Source organism: Protopterus annectens, chromosome 2.part2 (assembly GCF_019279795.1).
Source record: "Protopterus annectens isolate FY-2018-M chromosome 2.part2, PAN1.0, whole genome shotgun sequence".
Classification (NCBI taxonomy): domain Eukaryota; kingdom Metazoa; phylum Chordata; order Ceratodontiformes; family Protopteridae; genus Protopterus; species Protopterus annectens.
The window spans coordinates 914,887,042-914,910,707 of NC_056730.1; the positions used below are offsets into that span (position 1 = coordinate 914,887,042).

The window sequence follows — 23,666 nt, forward strand, 5'->3', positions numbered from 1 at the left end:
CAGAAGGCCTTATCCAATGTTCTCTCTGTATTAGGTAGAATGAGCTAATGACACTAGACTGGGAGGAGTGTCACAGATCAGATTTACAGTAGGGGCGGGCAACTGCAAAGCCACCAAGTATAACAGCAAGACACCAACTGGGAGGGGGGTGGGGACAAAAACAATAGCCTACAGACAGTAAGCACTAGAGAAAGCCACAAGTGAAAGTTTTTAAACAGATAAAGATTTGTAAAGATACAGAATGCCTTTAACTGCAAACAAATCAGTTACTTGTGCAGATTAGTTAATAGCAATAAAATACACTCAAAGACTAAAAAGCAGGCAAAAAAAGTGCTATATATTAATTGTTAGAAACAATAATCTGTATAAATAATCAGAAAAAAAAACAGGATACTTATATATCTCAGCTAACAGTTGTGGTCAACAACTCTCATCCACTCTGCTCAGTGTGTATAGACAGAAACCCTATCAAAGTTAGGGCTTAATTACCAGAAGAACAACTATGTTTTTTTTTTTTTTTTTTTTACAAAAACACAAAAGAATTAGCCAGCAGACAATTAACACAATCTAGCCAAGTTAAAGAAAGGCTTCAGCTAAAAACAATAGCCTACAGACAGTAAGTACTAGAGAAAGCCACAAATGAAAGTTTTTAAACAGATAAAGATTTGTAAAGATACAGAATGCTTTTAACTGCAAACAAATCAGTTACTTGTGCAGATTAGTTAATAGCAATAAAATACACTCAAAGACTAAAAAGCAGGCAATAAAAGTGCTATATATTAATTGCTAGAAAATAATCTGTATAAATAATCGAAAAAAAAAACAGGATACTTATATATCTCGGCTAACAGTTGTGGTCAACATCTCTCATCCACTCTGCTCAGTGTGTATAGTTTTGTAGCAGATATGTTAGGCAGTTGTTTCAGAGAAGGCTAAGGGCTACTTCAACAAATCAGGCTACACTTTAACAATGCATCCATCATCAATTAACTGTTTCATACAAAGTATAAGAAATGGTGTATGTAAAATGAAATAAAAGCTTGAAGCTAAAACAAATCTGCAAAACAATCTAAGCTTGCTACATAAAAAAGAAACATGATGAAAACATTAAAATGACCTTTAAGCGACCTTTAAAACCTTTTCAAGACAAGTGAATCTGATCACTACAACAAATTATGATAAAGACATGACAGTTTATACTCAGCAATAAATAATTTATACAGTTAATTGCATATTCTTTATTGGATAAGGGACTTGACAGTTGTGCAAGCAATCAGTAAAGTTCATCAATGTTTAAGTTATCTGAATTATCACGGATATGTTACTTTCAGAGAGTTTTATTTATTAAGTCTCCAGAAAAAAGTTTGCAACACATCTTGCCTTAATGCACACCAAAGAAATTAATAAATTGAGGGTCACTGCAAATCATATTGTTCCACTGATGAAAGGTAGATTTTAGTACCTCTATTAGATGACAGAAGTGTACTAGAACAGACCACACTGCATGTTAGTTGTTCTAATGTACGTTATTTGCCAATTGGCACCTTTCCAGTTTATTTCTATACACTGTAGACCCAGACATAACCACTGCAAAGCATGGTCTAACAAACCTCTATCAGCTCGCAGTTCTAAAATCCATCTCAGTTCAATACACTCTGTCCTAGTTACGCTGTCACCTCCTCTCATATCAAAACCAAGTAAATTACAAAACATAACAATCAGAAAAATGCCTACTGCCAAAAGATTATTCTTTCTTAAAGCATTTAAATGTTCTAGAATATGTTCCTTAAAAGAACAATTAGTTTTATCCACTGTGAGTCAATAGAGGTTCAGTTCTTAATGACATTGTTCTGTTAAAGCCAGTTCTTAAATCATGTCATTTGTTTTGATAATGATGTTCTTGATTGAATGGCTCTGTATATATGTGTTAGATGGACTGAAGAAGCACATTGTTTGGCATGAAAGTGCTTACTTTCTAAAAAAAAATATTTTTCTGTATAGTTTCACCCTTTGGTAGTGTTGGATGGGCTTTTTGTCATTTTACATTATTTGTATACATCCTTGCCATCATGTATGATGACTGCACTGATATAATCTTACTGATAACATCTTATGGTATACAAATTCACAGATCTTCATCACTTTCATCATCGTCATAACTATCACCACTGTGTCAGAGTAGCCTTTGCATAGAAATTCATGCAGATGAGCTCCAAGAACATGGAGGTCATAGTCAACATTTACTTTCCAAACTGCAGTATATATTTAACAGAAGGTATAGGGATAGAATAACAGACTCAGAAATAGTTAATAGGCTAATGACTCAGGGGGCCTTTCTAAGCCTAGCCATGTTTTCCTGAAAGAATAATGATGTCCTGTATCCAAACAGGACATTGAGGGCCAGACATTTATAAGCTCCCTCTGTCCATAAGGTACATGGGTGCACTTAAATTGGGTAATAAAGAAACTGAGCTTCGCATGGATGGGAAGCCTGTTCCATAGGAGGGCAGTCTCTGGGACAATCATCTGACTCTCCAGCATGTTCTGTTTAATTCACAGATAACATTCAAGTCCTTAGACCTTGTATTTCTGGTACTGTTTGACTTATGAATATGTAGGAGATTCAGAAGTGTAGGGTTTGTGGATGTCTTGTAAGTCAGGCTTAGATCACCCCTCATCTATCTACAGGAGAAGGAAAGGGCTTTAAGGCACCTTGCAAAAGGCACAGTTGTTGTGCATTAAGGAAAGGGCTTTATGGCACTTTGCATAAGGCACAGTTGTTATGTCTTGTATCCTTTTTGTAAGGAACCTCTGGGTTCATTCTAAGTTGCTATATAAGGCTTGGTCAGGTACATACTGAAGGGATGATTATACTCTAGGATTGGTCTGATAAAGGCAGAGTACAGTGGGATAATGACCTCTTTGGACCTAGATGCCATGCCCTTACTTATACATTGCGCAACATAAAAGGATTTTGTCACCACAGTAGCCACATGGTGGTTGAAGGTAAGGCAACTGTCTACATGCGTACCCAGACCCCGACTACTGGGTTGACTCTCAGGGCATACTATCAACTTGGTAATTAGCTGGGATGGGTATCTTTCCAAATGGTACAATTATGCATTTCTTAGCACTGAGTTTTAAATATGGTTTTGGCACCATTTGTTAGTCAGTGATTGGCTTTCTTGAAGAATACTAGTGTCTGCAGGGGAGTCAATGATACACCCCAGCTTGCAATCATCTACAGATTTAGTTAACCATAAACCTTCAATGTTGCTTTTGCTTCAGAGAAATAGATGCTAAAAATTGGAAGGCGCAGTATCGAGCCCTGGGGGACTCTACAAATGACTGGCCCATCGGTGTAGGTGGCTTCACCTGTTTTGACCTCTTGAGTCCTATCAGTGAACCAGTTGGCTATCCAGTGGGTGACAAAAGGTTTTATTCTCACCTATGACCTCGTTTATCATGTCCATGATGATTTTTTCCATATACTAATATAGTTGCTTAAAGGACCAAATTACACCAAAGATAATTTCTCTCTCAAAGAAAAAAATATCTGTACGTTACAAAGGCTGATGAATAGCTGTTCAACATTTATTTATTTTGATGATTAACCACAGACTCTGTTCTTTTAGTTTCCTGCCCAAAATGCACATCTTACAAAGCACATTTGAAAGTGGGAGACTGTGATTACAATAGATATCATTGAGGTGATAAGTTTCATGACTCCAGTATAATTGACGTGATACATGTGGGGAGAGGGGCTGCCATAATGGTTAAGGTCACTACCATATACATACAATGCACAGGGTTTGAGTCTAACCTCTGGTTATGAGCTAAGCTTGCAATAGCCTGCAGTCTGAAAGCTTAATGTTTGCTTATGGACCTATAAACATGTAGATTTCTTTTTTGAAGTTCATTGCACCATAAAGATGTACAACTCCCAGAGACTTGCACTGCAGTAACTAAATTCCCAGAACTGAATTTAGATGTTTGCCTTTAATGTATTTTGTTTTTGTAAATCATGTAGATTATAATCCTTCATTAAACAAAACATTCTTGCAGAAAAATGATCAGAATCCTTATGCATCATAATGAAAAAAGTGAATGATTCAGAACTTGTTATCTAAGTTGGGTAAAGACCCAAAAGTAGTAAGCTCTGATCTCTAAAATGTCACAGTTAAACATCAGGGTCAGATTACACTAGAAGCAGCTGAATTTTCCAAAGGTTTAAAGGTGCAACAATTGTGAAAAACGTGTGTAATTAATCAGCAAGTAGTGAGCAGGGGATAGAATTTGGATACAAGTTCTTAATGGTGATACACAGGATGGAATGGCAACAAATGAGGCATATAAATGTGATATGGGAAAATCAAATAGAAAATAAATCCACATACTGTTCTGCAGGGATGTACCCTTCTGGCAGTGGAGTGCAATCAACTCCTGCCACTCTGACATGGCCAGCGATCTCCCTGAACTCAAGGCCAAGATTTTCTCCACGGATTGTCACTTTGGTCCCACCTTCCCTTGGGCCAGTTACTGGTGTAATCTGTTAAAATAAAATGGGAGAAGACAGAATAGTGAAAATATTTGGACATCATTTCTAGGATGAAAACATAGAAATGCAATCCCTGAAAATCAAGAAAAGAAATTAAATGTATTTTAAAATGTCGTAGTGCACTTAATTCATATTTTACATTTTGAAAGTAAGCTTTCTGTAACAGGGAGCATAGTTTCACTATATATAACAGTAAAGAGATTATATTCTACAACTGACAGAACATAGCAGCTTCATTCAGACATTTATGAGCTGTTAATGATCTACTTCATATGTCTTTACATATAAATGTTGGACAGCAAAAGCAGAACTTGTAACAGCAGGTGAAAGGTTGCTTAAGCTAAAAGGTCACTACTGAGAATGTGTGTAAGAAGATGTCTGTTTTACATATTCAGGGATTCTGACCTAATACATGATAAAGAATAAAAAAAAATACTGCATAATTACTTGACAGGAAATTCATTCTTCTTCAGAAGAGTTCTCCTTTACTTCATCAAATTAATTCTCTTGCAAACAAAGCTCAACCTGTTTATCAAATAAGTCACAGCCATAATGATCTCAGTGACACAAATATTTACTGAAAGTATCTGTTGTGCAAATGAATGAACGGTTGCGCTTGGTCAAGCAAACTCATGATGCCTTGGCTGAACTTCCATCTGTTAGTCTTGCTGCAGGCTAACATGTTTATTGATGACTTAATTTAGATGTACAATAGTCACACTGGTTCGGAGACATGTTCAGATGCCATCTTGTAATTTTCAGATCCATTTGTTTTTTGTAAAACAGTATCTTGGAATGGCATCTTGGCAGCTTATAACTGCCAGCACCCTGCCCTTTAATAATGACTTAGAAGGACCTGTGAGTTTGCAACACAAATTGATTTTGGTTCCTTTGGAGACTCCTTGTAAAGTAAGATAAATGTCTGCCTTATTACAGATAAGACTCTCTCTTATTTGATGTTGTTCAGTAAACCTCTGTTTGTTAGTGTAGCTAAATATTCAAAACAAAAGCAATGTAGACAATAGCTGAACTGGTTCTAAGCAACAAATAAACCTTTGAATATAAAAGTCTGCTTCTCTGGTGGCCATCTTGGCATGAAGCACAAGAAAAAAAGTGAGTGCACAAAACGGCTATTGTAATTTGTGCTGAAGGTTAGATTGGCAGAACACTAAAATAGCAATCTTTGAAGCAGGGTCAATAGCAAGGAACTGCACCAACGAAATGAAGCCAAGAATTCACAGAATGGGGCTAGTGCACAGTACAGCATGACCTTCTTCTGCCCTTTGAAAACCTATTAAAAGCTAGATGGTAACAGTAGCAGTCAATGAAAAACAACACAACCTGAAAAGGCTACAGTGGATCAGTGTATTTTTAATTAAATACCTTTTCCATTTCTAACATCGATGTATTTAGCCTTGTAGCTTTTTATGTGAAGATGCCGAGTGTCAAAGCCTTTTACTCAGGATATATGTTACTCTCCGTGAAACCCCTGACACTTGTTCCTTTTTTTCCCCTTCCTTTTATTTTAAAGCATTTATCATTTATAGAAATGGGTTTCTATGGTCCTAGATCACTTTTAAGCAGAACAAATTTCTAAAACAACAAGACATCGGTAACAGTAACGTTTCATTACAGCTCCTTCCACCATTGATAACATGTAATACAACAGAGCTAATATTTCATTGTTTAGAATGACTGCAAATATCATTCACAGAACTTTATTTCATATATTTGCCCACAGTACTTGCCCATAGTTTGGAAAGTGTAGCTTTTTTCTTGCCTGTAGAAATAACATTAGAGCTCTGCAGATGACATACTGTCCATTCTCTCAACTTTCATCCATTTGACTTACCCCATACACTCATTCCCCTTCTAACAAACAGCCACACAGACAAAGGCAGGGCACAGAAACAACACATAGATGGTAATCAATGACCCTCTAAGGCACAACTTTTACTAATGTGCCACCAAGCTGTCCAAAGTCACAAGCTACAAGCAGTTAAACTGAAAATGTTCACAAGATAGGAATGTAAGTTATAGCATAAGTTCAGCTTTGTTTGTGGAGGGGACATTTTACAGTCTGATGCTGTACTTTATAACAGCATGGCTTTTACTTTGATAGCAAAGTAGAATAAGGCAGTTCTATAATTCAATGAGTTTGATAAGACTTTGTCAACTACTTTTTCAGCCTGTCCTAACTTAGAGCTTACAACTCAGTAGGTACCCAAAAAAGCATTGAAGTAGCCTTTCCCGGTAATCAAATGCCAGCTTTCTGCTTAAATATGACTTGCTTGGAGTCACACAATAGGCAAATGGATGTGGAAGGAATCAAACTCTTCACCCTTGACATATGAAGTAGATCATTAACAGCTCATAACGTTTTATTAAAGAAACCAAATGCTGATTATCCTGGTTAATTATTTCCAAAGCCCCTAATATGATTTGACCCAATGCCATGGTGCTCTCTTCTTATTTACAACAGACAAAAGGATCTATTTTAATAATCTCTGCCGACTATCTTCTCTGGTCTGTCTTAAAGACCATATGCTGTGTTTCCCAATAGTCCAGCAGGAGGTAGGTGTCTAAGTTAGCAACATAAATAGGAAGGCATGCAAGAAATAAACAGCAATCAAGTCGTGTAATTCCTTAAGAGATCTTATCCTTTTCCGCTATCACATAACATCATCTAAGATAATTTTGCTCTTTTAAGTACAATGCATAGAGAAAACAAAAGATTTAAGTGTTATCAATAATCTTGTATGGGGCTCACTGCATATGTATTTCGAGAAGGGCTCTACTATATCATCATTCACTTCTGTAGTAGGAACAAGCACAGAACCTTTGTTAATAATAGAATTATAAAAGAATTTACATTTCAAACCACATTTCGTAATCCAATGTATCCCATAAACTTAAAAATTAGCAATAATGCAAAAGCCTCTGTTGTTTTCAGGCTTACAATTTCAGCCCCATATTTAGCAACTCAAAGTTTCTATGGAATGTTTGGTTAAGAACTTGCAGTATAAAAGGACCAGAAAGTACCATGCTTTGGCAGAAAAAAACAGGCTGCTGAATGTCTAAAGAGCCAGCAACATGTTTTTCCTGCCTTATTTATGTTGCAGTGTCTAATGACATTAAAACTCCTCCTATTATCATGCTAATTGATCCCACCCCTAAAAGCCATCATCATGGCACCAGTCGGAGATGTTATTTTTTGGTTAATAAGTCCTCCCTTAGTAATAAACATACAGACATAGAGGAACAAGAAATAGCTACTTGTTTTACTGTCTATATGCTCAATGAAAGCTGCAATGTGAATACAGATTGATAAAAGCAAGAACATGTCCACATGCTGTATGCAACAGACACCTCCATCCATTAGGTTCCATGATTTAAACAGTCTAGACTGCCTCCCTCCCACCAGGATGTGAAACCTGACATCACCTACTCTGAAACACCCCTCCTGACCTGCTCCAGTGGTATCCAGGATACTAAACAAGCCTAAGCTGCCATCAAAATGGTTTAGATGTCTGTGAATAGCAAACGCGTCCATGTTGCAAATTCCATCAAAAAATTATAGCTAACTATAACACAAGCTAAGATCACATAAGACTAGACCATTTCTTTAAGAAGTACATTAAATTATAAGCTATTTTCATAGTAGACAACAAAGGCTCAGATAAGTTAAAGTCATACCATTCCTTACAGAATTCCACACGTACTCCAGTAAAGCTGAGTTCAGGGTCCCTCCTACTCTTTTCCATTTTCACAAATAACATGAAATCAGTAAGTCAAGAAGTAAATCTCTGCTAATATGAAGATAACTTTGTACTGTTGTGCATTCTATAATGTTGACAAAATGGTCATGGTGGGCAGCTATGTTGGAGAGACGAATAAAGCCCTGATTATATCCCAGGTGACCTGATGTCAGTCAGTATCTTACACATCTATTTTAGCTGACATAGGGACAACTGAGGTGGTGGTGCTGCGGTAGCATTGTCGCCTCACAGTAAGATGCTGTCTGGTTCGATTCTCAGCTAGAGCGTCTTCTGTGTGGAGACATGCGTGAATGGGCGTACCTTCATTGAAGGTTGTGCATCAGGGCTGGCAACTCAGCACCTAAAAATCTACTGCCAATCATTAGCGGACCGCAGTTCCACTGTGGTGACCCCTAACTGGGAAAAGCCGAAAGACACAACAACAACAGGGACAATATGCATAACAATCATGGAGGAAAGAGGGAGAAGGGAACAGTTTGGAATTACCAATGCCACAGTCCTTCATCAGAGTGGCAACCATGCAAAGGATGTCCTGTGATGTGGCTGTTTGCCCTCAACCCACAAATGTGGTAATAATCCTTATCATGGGTGCACATGCACTTAAACAGGGAGAACACAGTGGCTCCTAGGATAATATGGAATGGGATAGGCCATACCAAAAATGTGCCATCATTTTCAGGATGCAAGCACGTGCCCAGACAACCACTGAAGTAGCCTGCAAGATGGCCTCCTCTGTCCAGATGTCATATTCACTGGGAAATACTCAGAATGGGGAATCAATTTTGGAGTTTTTTTTTTCCATAGGCCTCCACTGAAAATGAGCTTCTACACAGTCAGACTTTCCTGGTAATCAAATACAATAAATAAATAAATAAATAATAATGGGCTAGTGATGGGGATGTTGGGGGGGGGGGGCAGACCACTAACAGGCACAGAGTCAAAAAGCAGATAATAGTTATGGGGTTCCTATCGCAAAATCGAACGTGAAGAACGCCAAATACCGGAAGGCCGAACTTGGTAGTTCGAAAGGTGAGAATGTTGAAGCCAAGGAAACCCAAATTCTTTTCCAGGGAAAGAATTTGGTTGGCCATTTCTGCGGCTTCAGCATTTTTGGACCTGTTCAAGGTAAGTGTATGAACGGGTAGTGATGGACTTTAGGGTTAGGGCACGGGTCAGGTAAGTGTGCGATAGTGACGGACGTTAGGGTTAGGGCACGGGTCAGGTAAGTGTGCAATAGTGATGGACTTTAGGGTTAGGGCGCGGGTCAGGTAAGTGTGCGGTAGTGATGGACTTTAGGGTTAGGGCTGGGTTAAGGATAGTGCATAGATAGTGGTGTATGTTAGGTTTAGTGTAGGTTTTGAAGGTGTTTGGTGTGATTGTGTTATGTGTGTGTTTTTCAGAACAGTGAATTTTTTCCCTGGGAAAAAAATTTGCTGTTTTGAAGTTTCGATGTTATCCAGATTCGATCTTCCAACTTCAAACTTATGGTGTTTGACATTTTGGAAGTTAGATTTCGTGATATAGACCCTGGTTATGGTACAAGAATTCAAATCTTTCTTCAGGGGCACAAGTTTTACCAAAAATGCAATGCAAAGTAAAAAAAATAAATAAATAAGAGATACAAATTATAAGAATTGTAGCATTGATTGAAATAGGCAGCAAACTTTCTACACAACCCTATATTTAGTATAACAGATTCTGAGGTAGCACACCTTCAGGGCAGGATTTGCATTTTTAATAAATGGCCTATAACTGGAGTTAGATTTGCTTAATCTTACATTTTACACAGTAAATATTTCTAAATGTTCCTTTACAAGCCTAGATCATGGTACACAAGAATGGCCAAATGTGTCAGTACAATAACAACAAAAGTAAGGCATTTACCACATGCTATAACATCACTGGCAGAAATCTCCTATATGTTTCATATTTAAGTATATATTTTAATTTAAGCTGCATTATTCAAAATTCTGAACACATATATATATATATATATATATATATATATATATATATATATATATACAGTAGATACACACACACACACACACACACACACATATATATATATATATATATATATATATATATATATATATATATACATACATATGTGGGTGAAGGGCATTGGATTGAACAGACAGTGTCTTGACACTCAGTAGATAGACACCATTTAATTGACATAGACAGGAGGTTGACAGATGTGCAAGACTGATAATCCCTGAGTAGGGGAATAATTCTTTTCCCTGGGGATTGTGCAATCTTGGAGTTAGAAAACATAATTAGCAGGGGGTATGGAGGGGCAAAAACGACAGTGGTTTAGTCCTCTCTGGGGTAACCCCCAGAGCATGCTCAGGGCATGTCAGTGTTGGTGATTTTGACGTTATGACATCTGTTTGATCCAGTGCCCTACACCTACACATACATACACACACACGCACACGCACACGCACACACACACACACACACACACACACACACACACACACACACACACACACACACACACATATATATATATATATATATATATATATATATATATATATGCCACTCAACTGTCATGTTTTAGGAAGTGGTAGAAATGTAAATATCTAGTGAGAGCACCCACATAGACATAGGAAGATCATGCAACGTCCACAGTGTGACCAGATATGAGGACTGAACTCAGGAGCTATAAATCTGAAACCTAAATGCAATCTAAGCCATTAGAAGTCACTGTGCTGCTATATGTAAACTGTCCTGTATTAGTCATTACTGTATATTAAACGTTATATATTATTATGCAGGTTTACTGTTTGTATTGAAGCTTTTTTTCTTAGGCCTACACTATTGGTATGTTTCTGCACAGCTGGATTTGTTCCAGGTAAACAAATGAAAAAATAATAATAAGCAAATAAATAAATAAAAAACAGCAATAATAACACTAATATTAATACTACTACTAATAATAATAATTAGTATTATTATAATCACTATTATATATGGCTAGTTTATGGCTTGGTTGCATAAACACACAGACATTCATTGTTACACATATTCACATTCCTCTGCACATTTCAAAGTATTCATTACTTTTAATATCAGGTATAAAGGAAGGAAGAAAGAAAGAATGTCAAATTTTTACAATTACAGTTGATAACAACACTGATCATCTGACTAATTTAGTGAAAGTTCAGAAAGCATAAAACAACAGGACCAAAATATAAGCAAAGTGTTTTATTTCCTCTGATGTCACATTCTTAGGACAGGCAGAAGTGTCCAAGAAAATAAAACATCTGGAAACTGTAACTAAGCAACTTTATAGCAATAACTGAGCAAACAGAAAATTTAAAAGGAAAGAAAAATGATTATGTACTAAAACATAATTTTCATAATACAACTGCAGTGCATATACTGAAGTTGTGATTATACCATTCAACACTTATGAACAACTACAGGTTACAGACATCAAATTTAACGACAAAGGCATGAAGACTAGTTATAAACACTTCTGTCTCTCTTAAACATTTCCTAAACTTTAGACTTTATTTTTGGGAAGGAGGTGTTCTGTCTCGCATCCAATTATTTAGCGTTAGGTAAATCTGTTATCCTTGAAATCATATGCAAGTGTGCTAGTGTGGTCTCCAAATGAGTACTTAATGTGGCCATTCTTTGATAGACTGATGTCCCACATCTAATAAATGTTCACCTTTGATGGGGTAGGTGTCAATTCCCTATGAAACCAAAAGAGTATTGGAACATTAAATGAATGCATGTCAGATATGCTCTGTCTCACCTATGTTAAACATATTCCCTTTATCAATTATAATAAACATTCCTGCAGTTAGTTTAACCCCTTTATCTTAACATTCCATTATCTGTACAAATGGCAGTAGATTTCAAAAGTGCTAATGGTTGTACAAACACAGAAAGAATGGAATGGGGCCAGTAATTTTACAAAAGTGAGCTGAACTACACATTAATACAATAATGTCTGCAGAAACTCTTTATATCTTAGCTCACTTCCCACTGTCTATACTTGCATACTTCTAATCATTTTTCACAGTATCTAAATACAGACTGCTGAACTCCTGTTCTCATCTGTATTCTGTGACTAATCTACATGCAAAAGGAGTGCAGCTTTGTATACATTTCCATATGTGTGTGTCTGCAGGTGTGTCTGTGTGTACATGCACATGTATGTACTTCAAAAAATTATGATGAAGATATCAAGTAAGTGTCTGCTGTGTCAACAGTGTCTGCTGTTGATTATACGCCTATTATTGTTTTCGAGGGACTACCTTTCCGTTTTTGATCCACTGGCGACCGGGGTAACTCGTTTGGTGCCTACATTACTTTATATATGGACATTTAATATTACCCTGCATTTTTATTTAAATTGTCAGTTTGTATTTAAACATTTTTTTCTTATATATAATATGTATGGTATATGACTACAGCTGTTTAATCCAAATGTGGAGTTTTGTATTATTTTTTATATAATTTCCATTTCTTGCTGAATATATTGGCATTTTTTCTGAATACTAATATTACATGAAGGGTAGTTTGGCAGGTGTTTATATAACGGTGGAGTTTGAATTTATTTGGATGATTGTGTTTAACATACAGGGCCTTGTTCCATTTTTTTGGTTTATTCCAACCATCGTGTATGGGACAATACGGTTCTAAATCGCAATAATAGGGAGATTTTTGTACTCTCCATCAATGTTGGTGTATTTAGTTGGGTACCTGTTTAGGCAATGTAAATCTATATTTGAGTGTAGCTTATAGTTTCCCAATTAGGTGCCTTCCTATATATTTGGCTAACTGATGGTTCAACTTGGAGGTAGGCCATTATAGGCTTTAAGATTTGGAGGTTGAATATATAGGTCAATTTATTAGTATTTTTGGGGGGGCCCAATAATAGTGAATGTGACAACTGATTTTCATGTGTGTTTCCCTAATTTTGTAATACATCCAGTATGTATTATATCCTGACAATAGTTTAGTATTATACCTTTGTGGTTTACAGTGTACGTTTGTGGTTTTGCTACTTTGGAATAGTGGATAGAGCTATACAAAGGGCTGGGTTGATTGGTTTCTAGGAATTGCTGAAATTTATCACTGTTTTTTGCTATTGTTATTATGTTATACACATTTAATGTATCGTGACTAATGAACCTTTTGTGGATTAAGTCTATGGTACAAAGTTAGAGGTTGTATGGATATATATGTATGTTTGTGCATACACTTTTAGGATTGGCTGGATTTATTTTACATTATACCAGCAGTACGAGCCTAGACTGTCATGGTAGGAATATTATCCCTTATTTTAGTGGTTGGTGGTAGGAATTGCTAATGTAATTATTATAGATATAGACTGTTGTATCTTTTCTGGTCCTACCTCTTATTTTGGATTTCATAGCATCCCTTGTTGATATTTCCACCTTGGTTATTATAATTACTATTATTCTGTATGAGATATAATTTTTTGGACAATTTGATTATCACCAACTTTCAAGATTTTTTTGAAGATGGATTTGGACAATATTTTGGAAGGGTTGTGTGCTGATCGGGACGATATTAGGGTGTTTGGAGTGGATTCAGTCTCAAGTAACAACCCTAGCCAGCAAAATAATAACATATATGATGGATGCCAATTAGCGTTCCAAAATTTGGAAAAGGGTCTCAAGGGGCTAAGAGCAAATATATGGCATCTGAGGTTGTTTAGGGCATATTTGCATAAAAATATGGTCCATAGAGGTCTTCGTATAAGACTTCGACCGATGGTCAGCAGATCTGAACAGAGGCTGACCGATGAATGGAACCAAGCACTACAAGATGGTTCCTTGACTTTTGTAAAAATTTTGGCATCCTATTATGAGGGGGCTATTGATGACAATATACCAGAGGTCAAAAATTTAAGTTCGGAATGCAAGAAATTCCATTCATCAACCATTTATGAAAATTTGGTGACAAAACTGTCCAAAGAATTAACAACATAAGATAAAATAACCAGGGATAGGAAGGTGAAGAAATTCAACAGGGATGTTATTGATTATAGTAAAGGACATCCATTTGAAATACAAAGATCAGTTAGATTTCAGGATTCGAGTTCTGGAACAATTGGGGGTAGGACCAGAAAAAGGCCAAGATCTATTTTAAAACACAATGACAAATCCTACACCAGCACTTCCAAGGATGAGTCCTCTTATACCGATAGCGAAGGCATACTCTTAGCGGATTCACCTGTTAAGAAAAGAACCAATATTGCTATCCCTTTGGAAGAGGTAAAAAATTATAGAGGGGGGCAGAAACACAACAACTGGAATAGGTACAGAGTCCATGGAATGACAGATTCAAATTTTGTTGAAACAATAGAAACCAAGTGTAAAAATGTTTTAAACCTATCTGACACTGTGTTAACTGATGATAAACATAGACTTTTAAATAAAGGATTGGGATTTGTACCTAGCTTTTTTGTGATCAATATCAAACTGCATTGGATGTTTTGGATTTCTGTTGCTGTCTTAATCTGAAAATATTTTTTTCTGATCAAAATGTAGCTAGTGCCCATAGATCTGCTGAATTTAGATTCCACAAATCACTTTTTCAACCACCTATGAATAAATATGTAGCCACTTTCCAACAAGCAGTATTAAGAGATCTACATTTTCCACCATTTGAATCTCAGATCTTACAGGAGAATATTGATTCTGCTGAGAGGAAAGCTCTAATGGAACTCAAAGATAACAACAATATTGCTATACTTCCAGCAGATAAGGGAAGGGCAGTAGTTGTTTTAAATATGGATTATTATATCCATTAGGGTCTTAGACAGTTATCAGACTCTAGATGCTACATGTTCATGGGAATTGATCCTACACCAAAATTTAAAAAGGAAATTGATGCATTTCTTGATTCAGTAGTAGAGGAGGGCATTATTACTCGAAACATAGCTCAACATCTAACAGTAACAGATCCTTCCAAACAAATATTATATTTACTTCCAAAAATACACAAATCCCTTACTACACCATCAGGTAGACCAATAGTGTCAGGTCAAGGTTCGCTCACTGAACCATTTTAGGTGTTCTTAACACAACAACTCAAACCACTACTCAAACATGTGAGAGCAAGAATACAAGATACCACCCAATTTTTACAGATTATACAGGACACACAAATTGAACCCCATTGGTTAATGTGTACACTAGATGTGAAGTCCTTATATACCAGCATACCACACTAGGCTGGTTTGCAGGCATTACAATATTGGTTGGAAAAAGCGGATCTATATCCACCAGGTTATAACACACTCATTATCTGTATGTCCGAACATGTACTCAATAAGAACGTTTTCTATTTCCAAGGAGAATGTTATTGGCAACTCCAAGGGACAGCTATGGGGGCATCCTTTGCCCCCATCTATGCCGATTTATTTATGGCGTACTTGGAGGAATGCCTTATATACAACCCACTACATAACATTTATATGGTTGAAATCGATATTTGGCGCAAATACCTGGATGATTGTTGGATGGTGTGGCATGCAGATTCAGGATATTTATATGAATTCATTGAATATCTCAACAGTAACATCTGGGGAGTTGAGTTTACTGTTACATTCAATATCGATCATATTGACTTCTTGGATGTCACTGTTTATAGGAATATGGATCATACTCTGAGTACCAAAATTCATCATAAATACCCGCAATATAACACATTACTTCATGCATCAAGTATGCATCCATGCCACACCATCCGCAATATTCCCAAATCCCAGTTTCTCAGGATAAAACGTATTAGCTCCTCTCTAACTGATTATGAGGATGCTAAGGTTGATCCGACAAATAGATTTTTAGAAAGGGGATATCGTCCTTTTGACATTGTATCTGCCAGTGCATGGTCAGGCAAACAGAATAGAAATGCATTGCTTGAATATAGGGATCATTCTCGTACACCACAGGGTACCACTCTTAGATTTGTCGCCACATTTGGACGAAACCATCAGGTTATTAGAAACAATTTGAATGAGAATTGGAATATTCTGTTGGCTAATAACTACTTGCGGGAGATTTTAGGTTCCAAATGTCAATTCTCATATAGAAGGGGTAGAACCCTGGGATCCCTATTTTCCCACTATAAACATCAAGAAAGTGGAGGGGCCAAATATAAACAATTAACAATGACAGGGGATGAACTATTGGGAACTTTTCCCTGTGGCCACTGTATATCCTGTAACCAGGTAAACAAGCTTAAGCAATTTACCAGTGCCAACACTAGTAAAGTTTACAACCTTAGGATATTTGGTAACTGTTCGAGTAGTTGGGTTATATATTTGGCCACATGTCAGTGCTCAGCCTTTTATGTGGGAAAAACATCCCGTTCCCTTAGAATAAGAATTGGGGAACATCGGAGTGATATTCGTAACAAAAAGCATACAAATGCTCTTTATCAACATACCACCAAACACCCTTCAGCCAAGTTTATGTTTACTGTCATTGATAGGATTATTGGGGATAGGAGCCATCAGCAGGGATGGCAAAATATACTTAGCCACAAAGAAAAATATTGGATTATCCATCTTGGAGCCTTGTTTCCTCCTGGTCTCAATGACCATTTATGATAGATATATATCTATTTAGTTTTTGTCCTACTGGTACAATGCTATATTGGGCCCATTTGGATTATTCTACACAAAAAATATCAAAAAACATAATATACATATATATATATATATATATATATATATATATATATATATATATATACACTATAATATATATATATATAAGATTGACCTTTTGCATTATGTTTGTTGGCTAACATGTGTCTTTAAGTTGGATATACAGTTATGTAACCTCATTTTATTTGTTTAAAGGTTGCATGGTGATATTGAATTATATTTGTGCATATAATTATTAGCATCTTATCCAGTTAATTATGGACTTGTTATAACTTATCTATTTTGTAGACTAATACTTGTTTTAAGTATTGGATATATTCTTGATTATGTGTTTGGAGCCTTTATTACTATTATTATTATTCCTGTTCATGACTAGAAACTGTTTTACAATGGTCTTTGTCTAGATTTTCTATCCTGATACTTGTTTATTCATATAGGAAGGGGTTGGACTATACCATTGTCTACCATTGGCTGGTGTACTAATAAATATGTACGATTTTGTTTTTTCATCAGTTTATCATTTTCACTGAAGAAGGCATTCAGCCGAAACCGGTTTGGATTTCTGATAAATTGTTGGGGCATTTGTATGTCCTATTATCATATTGGTATCACGAAATCTTTATAGTAAAGTATTGGACTATCTATGCTGGCCGTCTGTGTTTTCTATGCTATGGTTTGGTCGCGCATGCGGTACGAGCGAGGTGTGGTGTTTTGGCTTAAGATATCAAGTAAACCAGGGTCACAATAAATGGAGGCAGCTAACTGAAAACTTGTACCCAGGAAAGTGGGTTGAGCACATGGATGTGCCACCAGGGTCAACAATTCACTGTTAGTTAAGACATTGTAAATTCTTTGCTACTTTAGGCCAAGCAGCAGCTAATAACCACCCTCTGAGTTAATGATCAGATGTCTGATATTACATTATACTACAGTTTTTTCCCTAACTATTAATGTTCACCCTCTGCAAATTTATTTGCATACTACAATAAGTATTCTGCACTACATTAACAATGCAGTATTAAAGAGATGCAACTATTGTGGACACAATTGTTTGCATTTTAACTTCTTAGAAACAAAACTACATAATCAAATATAACACCACTGTGGCAGTCTAGCTAATAAATGTCAACTGACAATACCTACTGCCCATTTCTAACCTAGCTAATGTTCTACTGTTGCTGTTCATTGCTGACCGACTTGCCCTTTATAATTCAAACCCAGTGAGAGCTGTCTTCTCTATTGACATTCATTATCTATATTTCCTGTAGCAGAGGCGTAGAAAGAAGTAGAAAGAAAAAAAAATATTTAACTATTTCAACTGACCACAGGAGTATCAGTCTGGAAAATGGAGCAAAAGAAATGGCTCAAACCACTACAGCGGATGTACACCCAATGCAAAGTAAGTTTGACACTTCCTGCACAGTAGATGATGTGGCGCCTGCCACATATGACACTGTAGAGATGGGGCATGCTGCACTGTGTGCCAAAGGACACATTGTTTCATATCTGCTAACCAATGACTGCAGAGACAGAACAGCTCTAAAAGGAGCAACAGTTTCAATGTAGCCTTACTGTGAAATCAAACAAGAAAGGGTTCACCACTTCAGATTATTTAGTAAACAAAGGGAAAACATTATTTTCCTAAGCAAGTGTAGACACCTATATCATTTTAATAAGCAGACAGATTTTACAAAATCCTGTGCTGTCAGAAGTATATCTTCTTTCCATTACAAATCCTATTACAATAATCTAGTAAGTCATATGTAAAGCATTGCTCAGCCAGTACTCAGGCATGTAAAATCAGCAGTTAATTTTCCTTCTCTGAAATGGATTACTGAGACTGCTGTAGTGTATTAATGTAAACCATAACTATGGCAGAATTCTGTTTGAAGCTCTTATCTGTTTGAAGCTCTTAAACAGGATCGCTTCTTAAAATGTATTTGTTTTGAAACAGATAACAATAGATGAATAAAGTACATTTTGTAGAGATCTAAGTTGTAAATGCAGCTAATTTACATAAACACAAAAACTGTAATAAACGTACCTGTTTTTGTTTATTCCTTCTCTCAGCCAGCACTACAATGTCAATGCTTATTTTATGCCATTCTTTAGTTTCTTGGGACAAAAAATAAATTACTTTTTTATTTTTTACACTGAGCTGGGTAAGTGCATTTGCCTGTTATGGAGCAAAGCTGTGAGTGGAAATGGGTAAATGTCTGCATTCACTTTCAACATTATTTATTTAATTTTTCTACTTTTTAAGCTATGGGAACAATAAAGCAACATGGGTAAGCAGTAATGATATTTAATTCACCACTAATTTTCACATATAAATGTAAACCAGATGGAAATGCAATCATGCTTTAATAGGCTCCAATCAAATAACAATAAAGATGATAGTCAGCACAGCAGAGACGAGTACTATTTTTACTCAGGATGTCTCCCAACAAATAGCAGAGAGCACATGCAATTATCTTTAATAAATCTTCCTCTGAATGCATAGCAGAAAGATGCACAGTGTGCATTACTTACATGCAAATAAAATGCATTATGCATTCTCTCACCAAATGTTCATGAATGCTGTCTAATACACATGAACACACACACACACACTTACATACAGCTTTTCATTTGTAAAGCCAATGTAAGCATAGGTTTGAAGACTGCACCATTCAAACTGGAATCCTGCTGAAATACAATCCTCTAAAATAGTCAGGGTTTACTCCTACTCAAGTATCTCATCTTCCAACTCTCCTATTCTAGCCATTCATGGAATTGCCCATAAATAAAACTTGACAGAAGATACTTTCATAGGATAATAACACATAAGAAAAACTTCAGAAAAACACATCTTTAAAATAAAAATGAACAAGAAATAGTGACTGGTGTTGTACAGGTCATGCATTCCTGACTAATCAAAGCCTACACAATCAAGCTTGAAAGACAGATAAGTGAACATCTTATAACAGCTTGAGGTTTGGCAGCTGCCTGCCTGTGACTGTGTGTTTGTGTGTGGGGATCTTTGGTCTCCGCAGAAAATATCTTTGATGAGTCTCCCGTTCACACTCTCAACATCAATCCAATAAGTTGGATGTGTTAGGCACAAATGGATATGAATGGTCCAATATTCATCCAAGGCTGAGTAGTTTAAAGGTGTTTACCAACAACAGCCTTAAAATATACACTGAAATAAATTTTATAAGTTAATGCAACAGGCTGAGGAATACAGGACTAAGAAAGCATGAGACAGTCAAAGAAAGCTGCTTCTTTGTCATATATTTACTCACAAGTGCTGAACCTCTCCCAGTGACATGACTCACACCCAGACTACATGTAGTACTTTAAGGAATGCCACATCCCATACCTAGAATGGGGCATCTCTCTTTTATTAGAAAGAAGATGCCCTACTATATATCCAGTGGAAGTCATCCTACGAATTGAAGACAGACTGCTTTGCCAAATTTGTCCACATTTCAAAAGTGGTATAACCCTGGAAGATGCTTTTTTCAGTAAAGAGATGGGAAGGTATGGTAGTACAAATCCTTGCCTGGAAAACTTCAAAATCTACCAGTCTGATAGAGTGCAAACTCAACAAAATGGCATTTCATAAAGTTTTCTATTGATAAATAGAATGACATCCATACTGAGCATCATTTTCAACTATACTACTTATAGACAATAACTAACGTTATAACTAAAGCTAATTAGTCATGGGACTGTTCTACATATATATTTATACATTTAATCTGGCAAACAATTTAATTGTTCAGTGGGTGTGCCCTTCTCTTGTAGAATTCTGCACCAGCATATCTTCAGGAAACCTTTCTTCCCCTCAATCATGCTAGCAAGTGCAAGTTGAAATACTTTTGCCATTGCTGCAATCTCAAAAGGTAGCCTCAGAAAACTATATCCATTCAAGGATCTGCTAAATGTATGTAGCACTGAGCCTGTACTATCTAGTTTAATACGTAAAATCTCTGCTTTGAATCCATGAATCAAAAGAACCTGGCATCAGGCTTCTTCAACAGTCTGTGAAGTGTAAAATTCCACCTTTTTTCCAATTGGTGAGATGCTGCATGTCATTGCAAATAATGTCTTTATCTTAATAGACTACAGTCATCACAGTGTTAATGCATTTAGTAGGTTTTGGTTGACTATCACACAAATGATACCATGCATTTGTGTTCTCTCTCTGATATTCTCATTGAGAGCTGAAGGCTTTCTGCATGCAACACATACTAGTAGCACTGCTTCTCATGATTGTTCGATAGAACATTCTGCCTTAAAACATGTTAATTTCTCAAATAAATTCGAATAACTCTCCATGATCATCACTAATTGATTTTATTTTTCTTCAGTAGTCTGCATTTTCTGCTCCTGTACTTGTAGTGATGCAATTAGAACAGAAATATGTTTTGCACTTTCTCTGTCCAGTAGATGTTATGACTATAAAATTCTGGAAACTCTTTTTTGCTTGAAACTGTTAACTTGAAGACAGTTTTAGACAGACTCTGCTCATGTTTCTAATTATTTTACAGGATATCTCTTTAAAAACTGCAAGTGTCCTTCTGCACATCCTCACAGAATTCCAAAGTAACAAAGTAACATATTAGTAACAGAACGACCCTAGCCAAGCGATTGTGGAGATCATAAGATGTGTTGCCATATACATCCTCACATCGACACTTAAATGTTCATGCCTCCCTTTTCAAGCACTTTATAGTGCTTACCTCCCAAAGTGAGTAGACGGCTGGAGAAGACAATCCTAGTGTTAATTTGTGTCTGCCCACCCAATTATCGAGAGCAGTCTTCACTTTAGTCAAAGTAATACTTGTTTGACCTGTAGTTGTAATTTATTCCATGTGCTGTGAATACAATGAGCTAGGAACCCAGCTTTTCAATGAGTCCTCTTTATTTGATGGTGTAGAGTTAGATGACTATTGTGGCTGTTTGTGCAGCCATGACTATTTCAAAGAAAGAGAAGGACAAATAGGGTTTTGTTTTTCATGGCTCAAAAAGCAAGACACAGATCAGCTTGAAGCAGCCTATGTGAGATGTGCTAATCTGTTGGATAGCTGAATGATTTTTGAATGAGTAGTCAATAAAAAGTCCACGATTTCCATGCCATCATGTCCCTATATAGTCCTGACATTACTGTATTAACTGAAACCTGGCTTAAACCAGAAATTCATGGTAATAAGATTATCCCACCAGGCTATAATATACACAGATGTGACTAAAAGAAAAAGCAGGGTGAAGGGGTTGCTATTATGTTCCAACAAAACTTAAACCTGGAATTTATTAATCCAATTAATCTCCCTGCCATCAATTCTGAAATTCTATGATCTAAACTCAAAGTTAACTCAAATAAATATATTATAATTGTTGCCATATAAGTTCCCCCAGGCAATAATTACAACACAATTAAAGACATCCTTCTCTGGGCTTCACTATCCTTCCCCCAAAAGCTATCATCATTGACGACCTCAACTCGGAGTGGCTATCTTATAACACTGTCACCCCTACTAATTTAATTAATTTACATGGTTTCTCTCAGGTCATTCAGTCTCCTACTAGAATTGACAAAGCCACAAAAAGAGAATCAATTCTCAATTGGATATTCACCAACAAACCCTCCCTTGCCTTCCAATCTGGTTGTCTCCCTGATGGCATTAGTGACCATCTTCCCACCTATTCAACCAGACACCATATTAATCTCATCAGACAATCCTGTTTCCACCTAGTCCATGACAAAAAAGCATTTTAACTTTCAAACCTTCCTAGCACTTCTTAATTACTGTGATTGGTCCCCACTTAAAACTCTTCCCTTTGACTCTACAGTAGACTATTTTAATAACACCATCCTTGAAGCTCTTAATACTGCGGTGGTGATGCTGTGGTAGCGTTGTCGCCTCACAGTAAGACATTGTTCTATTTGATTCGCAGCTAGAGTGTCTTTTGTGTGGAGACATGCGTGAATGGCATACCTTCATTGAAGGTTGTGCGTCAGGGCTGGCAACTCGGCACGTAAAAATCTACTGCCAATCATAAGCGGACCGGAGTTACGCTGTGGCGACCCCTAACCGGGAAAAGCCAAAAGACACAACATCATCCTTGAAGCTCTTAATACACTAGCTCCCTGCATAACTGCAAGAATAAAATCCCACTATGCACCCTGACTGTCCAAAGATACTAAAAATGTATTAAAACTAAGGGACAAAACCTGGTCTCTTTGGGTTACCACCAAAGCCAAGCTAATCTCTTTAGTTACAAACAACTATGCAATAAATCTAACTCACAAATCAAGCTTAATAAAAAATGTTTACTTTACTACCACACAACAACAATATTACAATAATCCCAAGAAATCCTGGTCCTCTATAAAAAAAACTTCTTCATTCTGATAATACATCATCCCCTCTGCATTCGGTACTACTGAAAGCAGTGCTTCACAATTTAATTCTTTATTCACTAACTCCATACTTTCACTTACCAACTCATTTAACAATTCTCCACCAACCATGGCTACTTTAATCAACAATTCCAATGTTTTTTTTTCTTTTAAACCTGTACAAACTTCTACCATAAAAAAAAATTTTCTCTAAACTGAAACCTACTACTTTTGCTGCTGACAATCTACCTACTGAATTCTTAC

At 36.4% G+C, this 23,666-nt stretch overlaps 1 protein-coding gene across 1 annotated transcript in view; it reads right to left on the bottom strand.

The window, feature by feature from the left end:
- PLXNA4 (plexin A4) overlaps positions 1-23,666 on the bottom strand; it is a 2,762,645-nt gene that overhangs the window by 695,984 nt on the left and 2,042,995 nt on the right. The window contains exon 13 of the mRNA XM_044064236.1: positions 4,398-4,549. Within this exon, the coding sequence (XP_043920171.1) occupies positions 4,398-4,549 (152 nt within the window). The remainder of the gene's footprint in view (positions 1-4,397; positions 4,550-23,666) is intronic.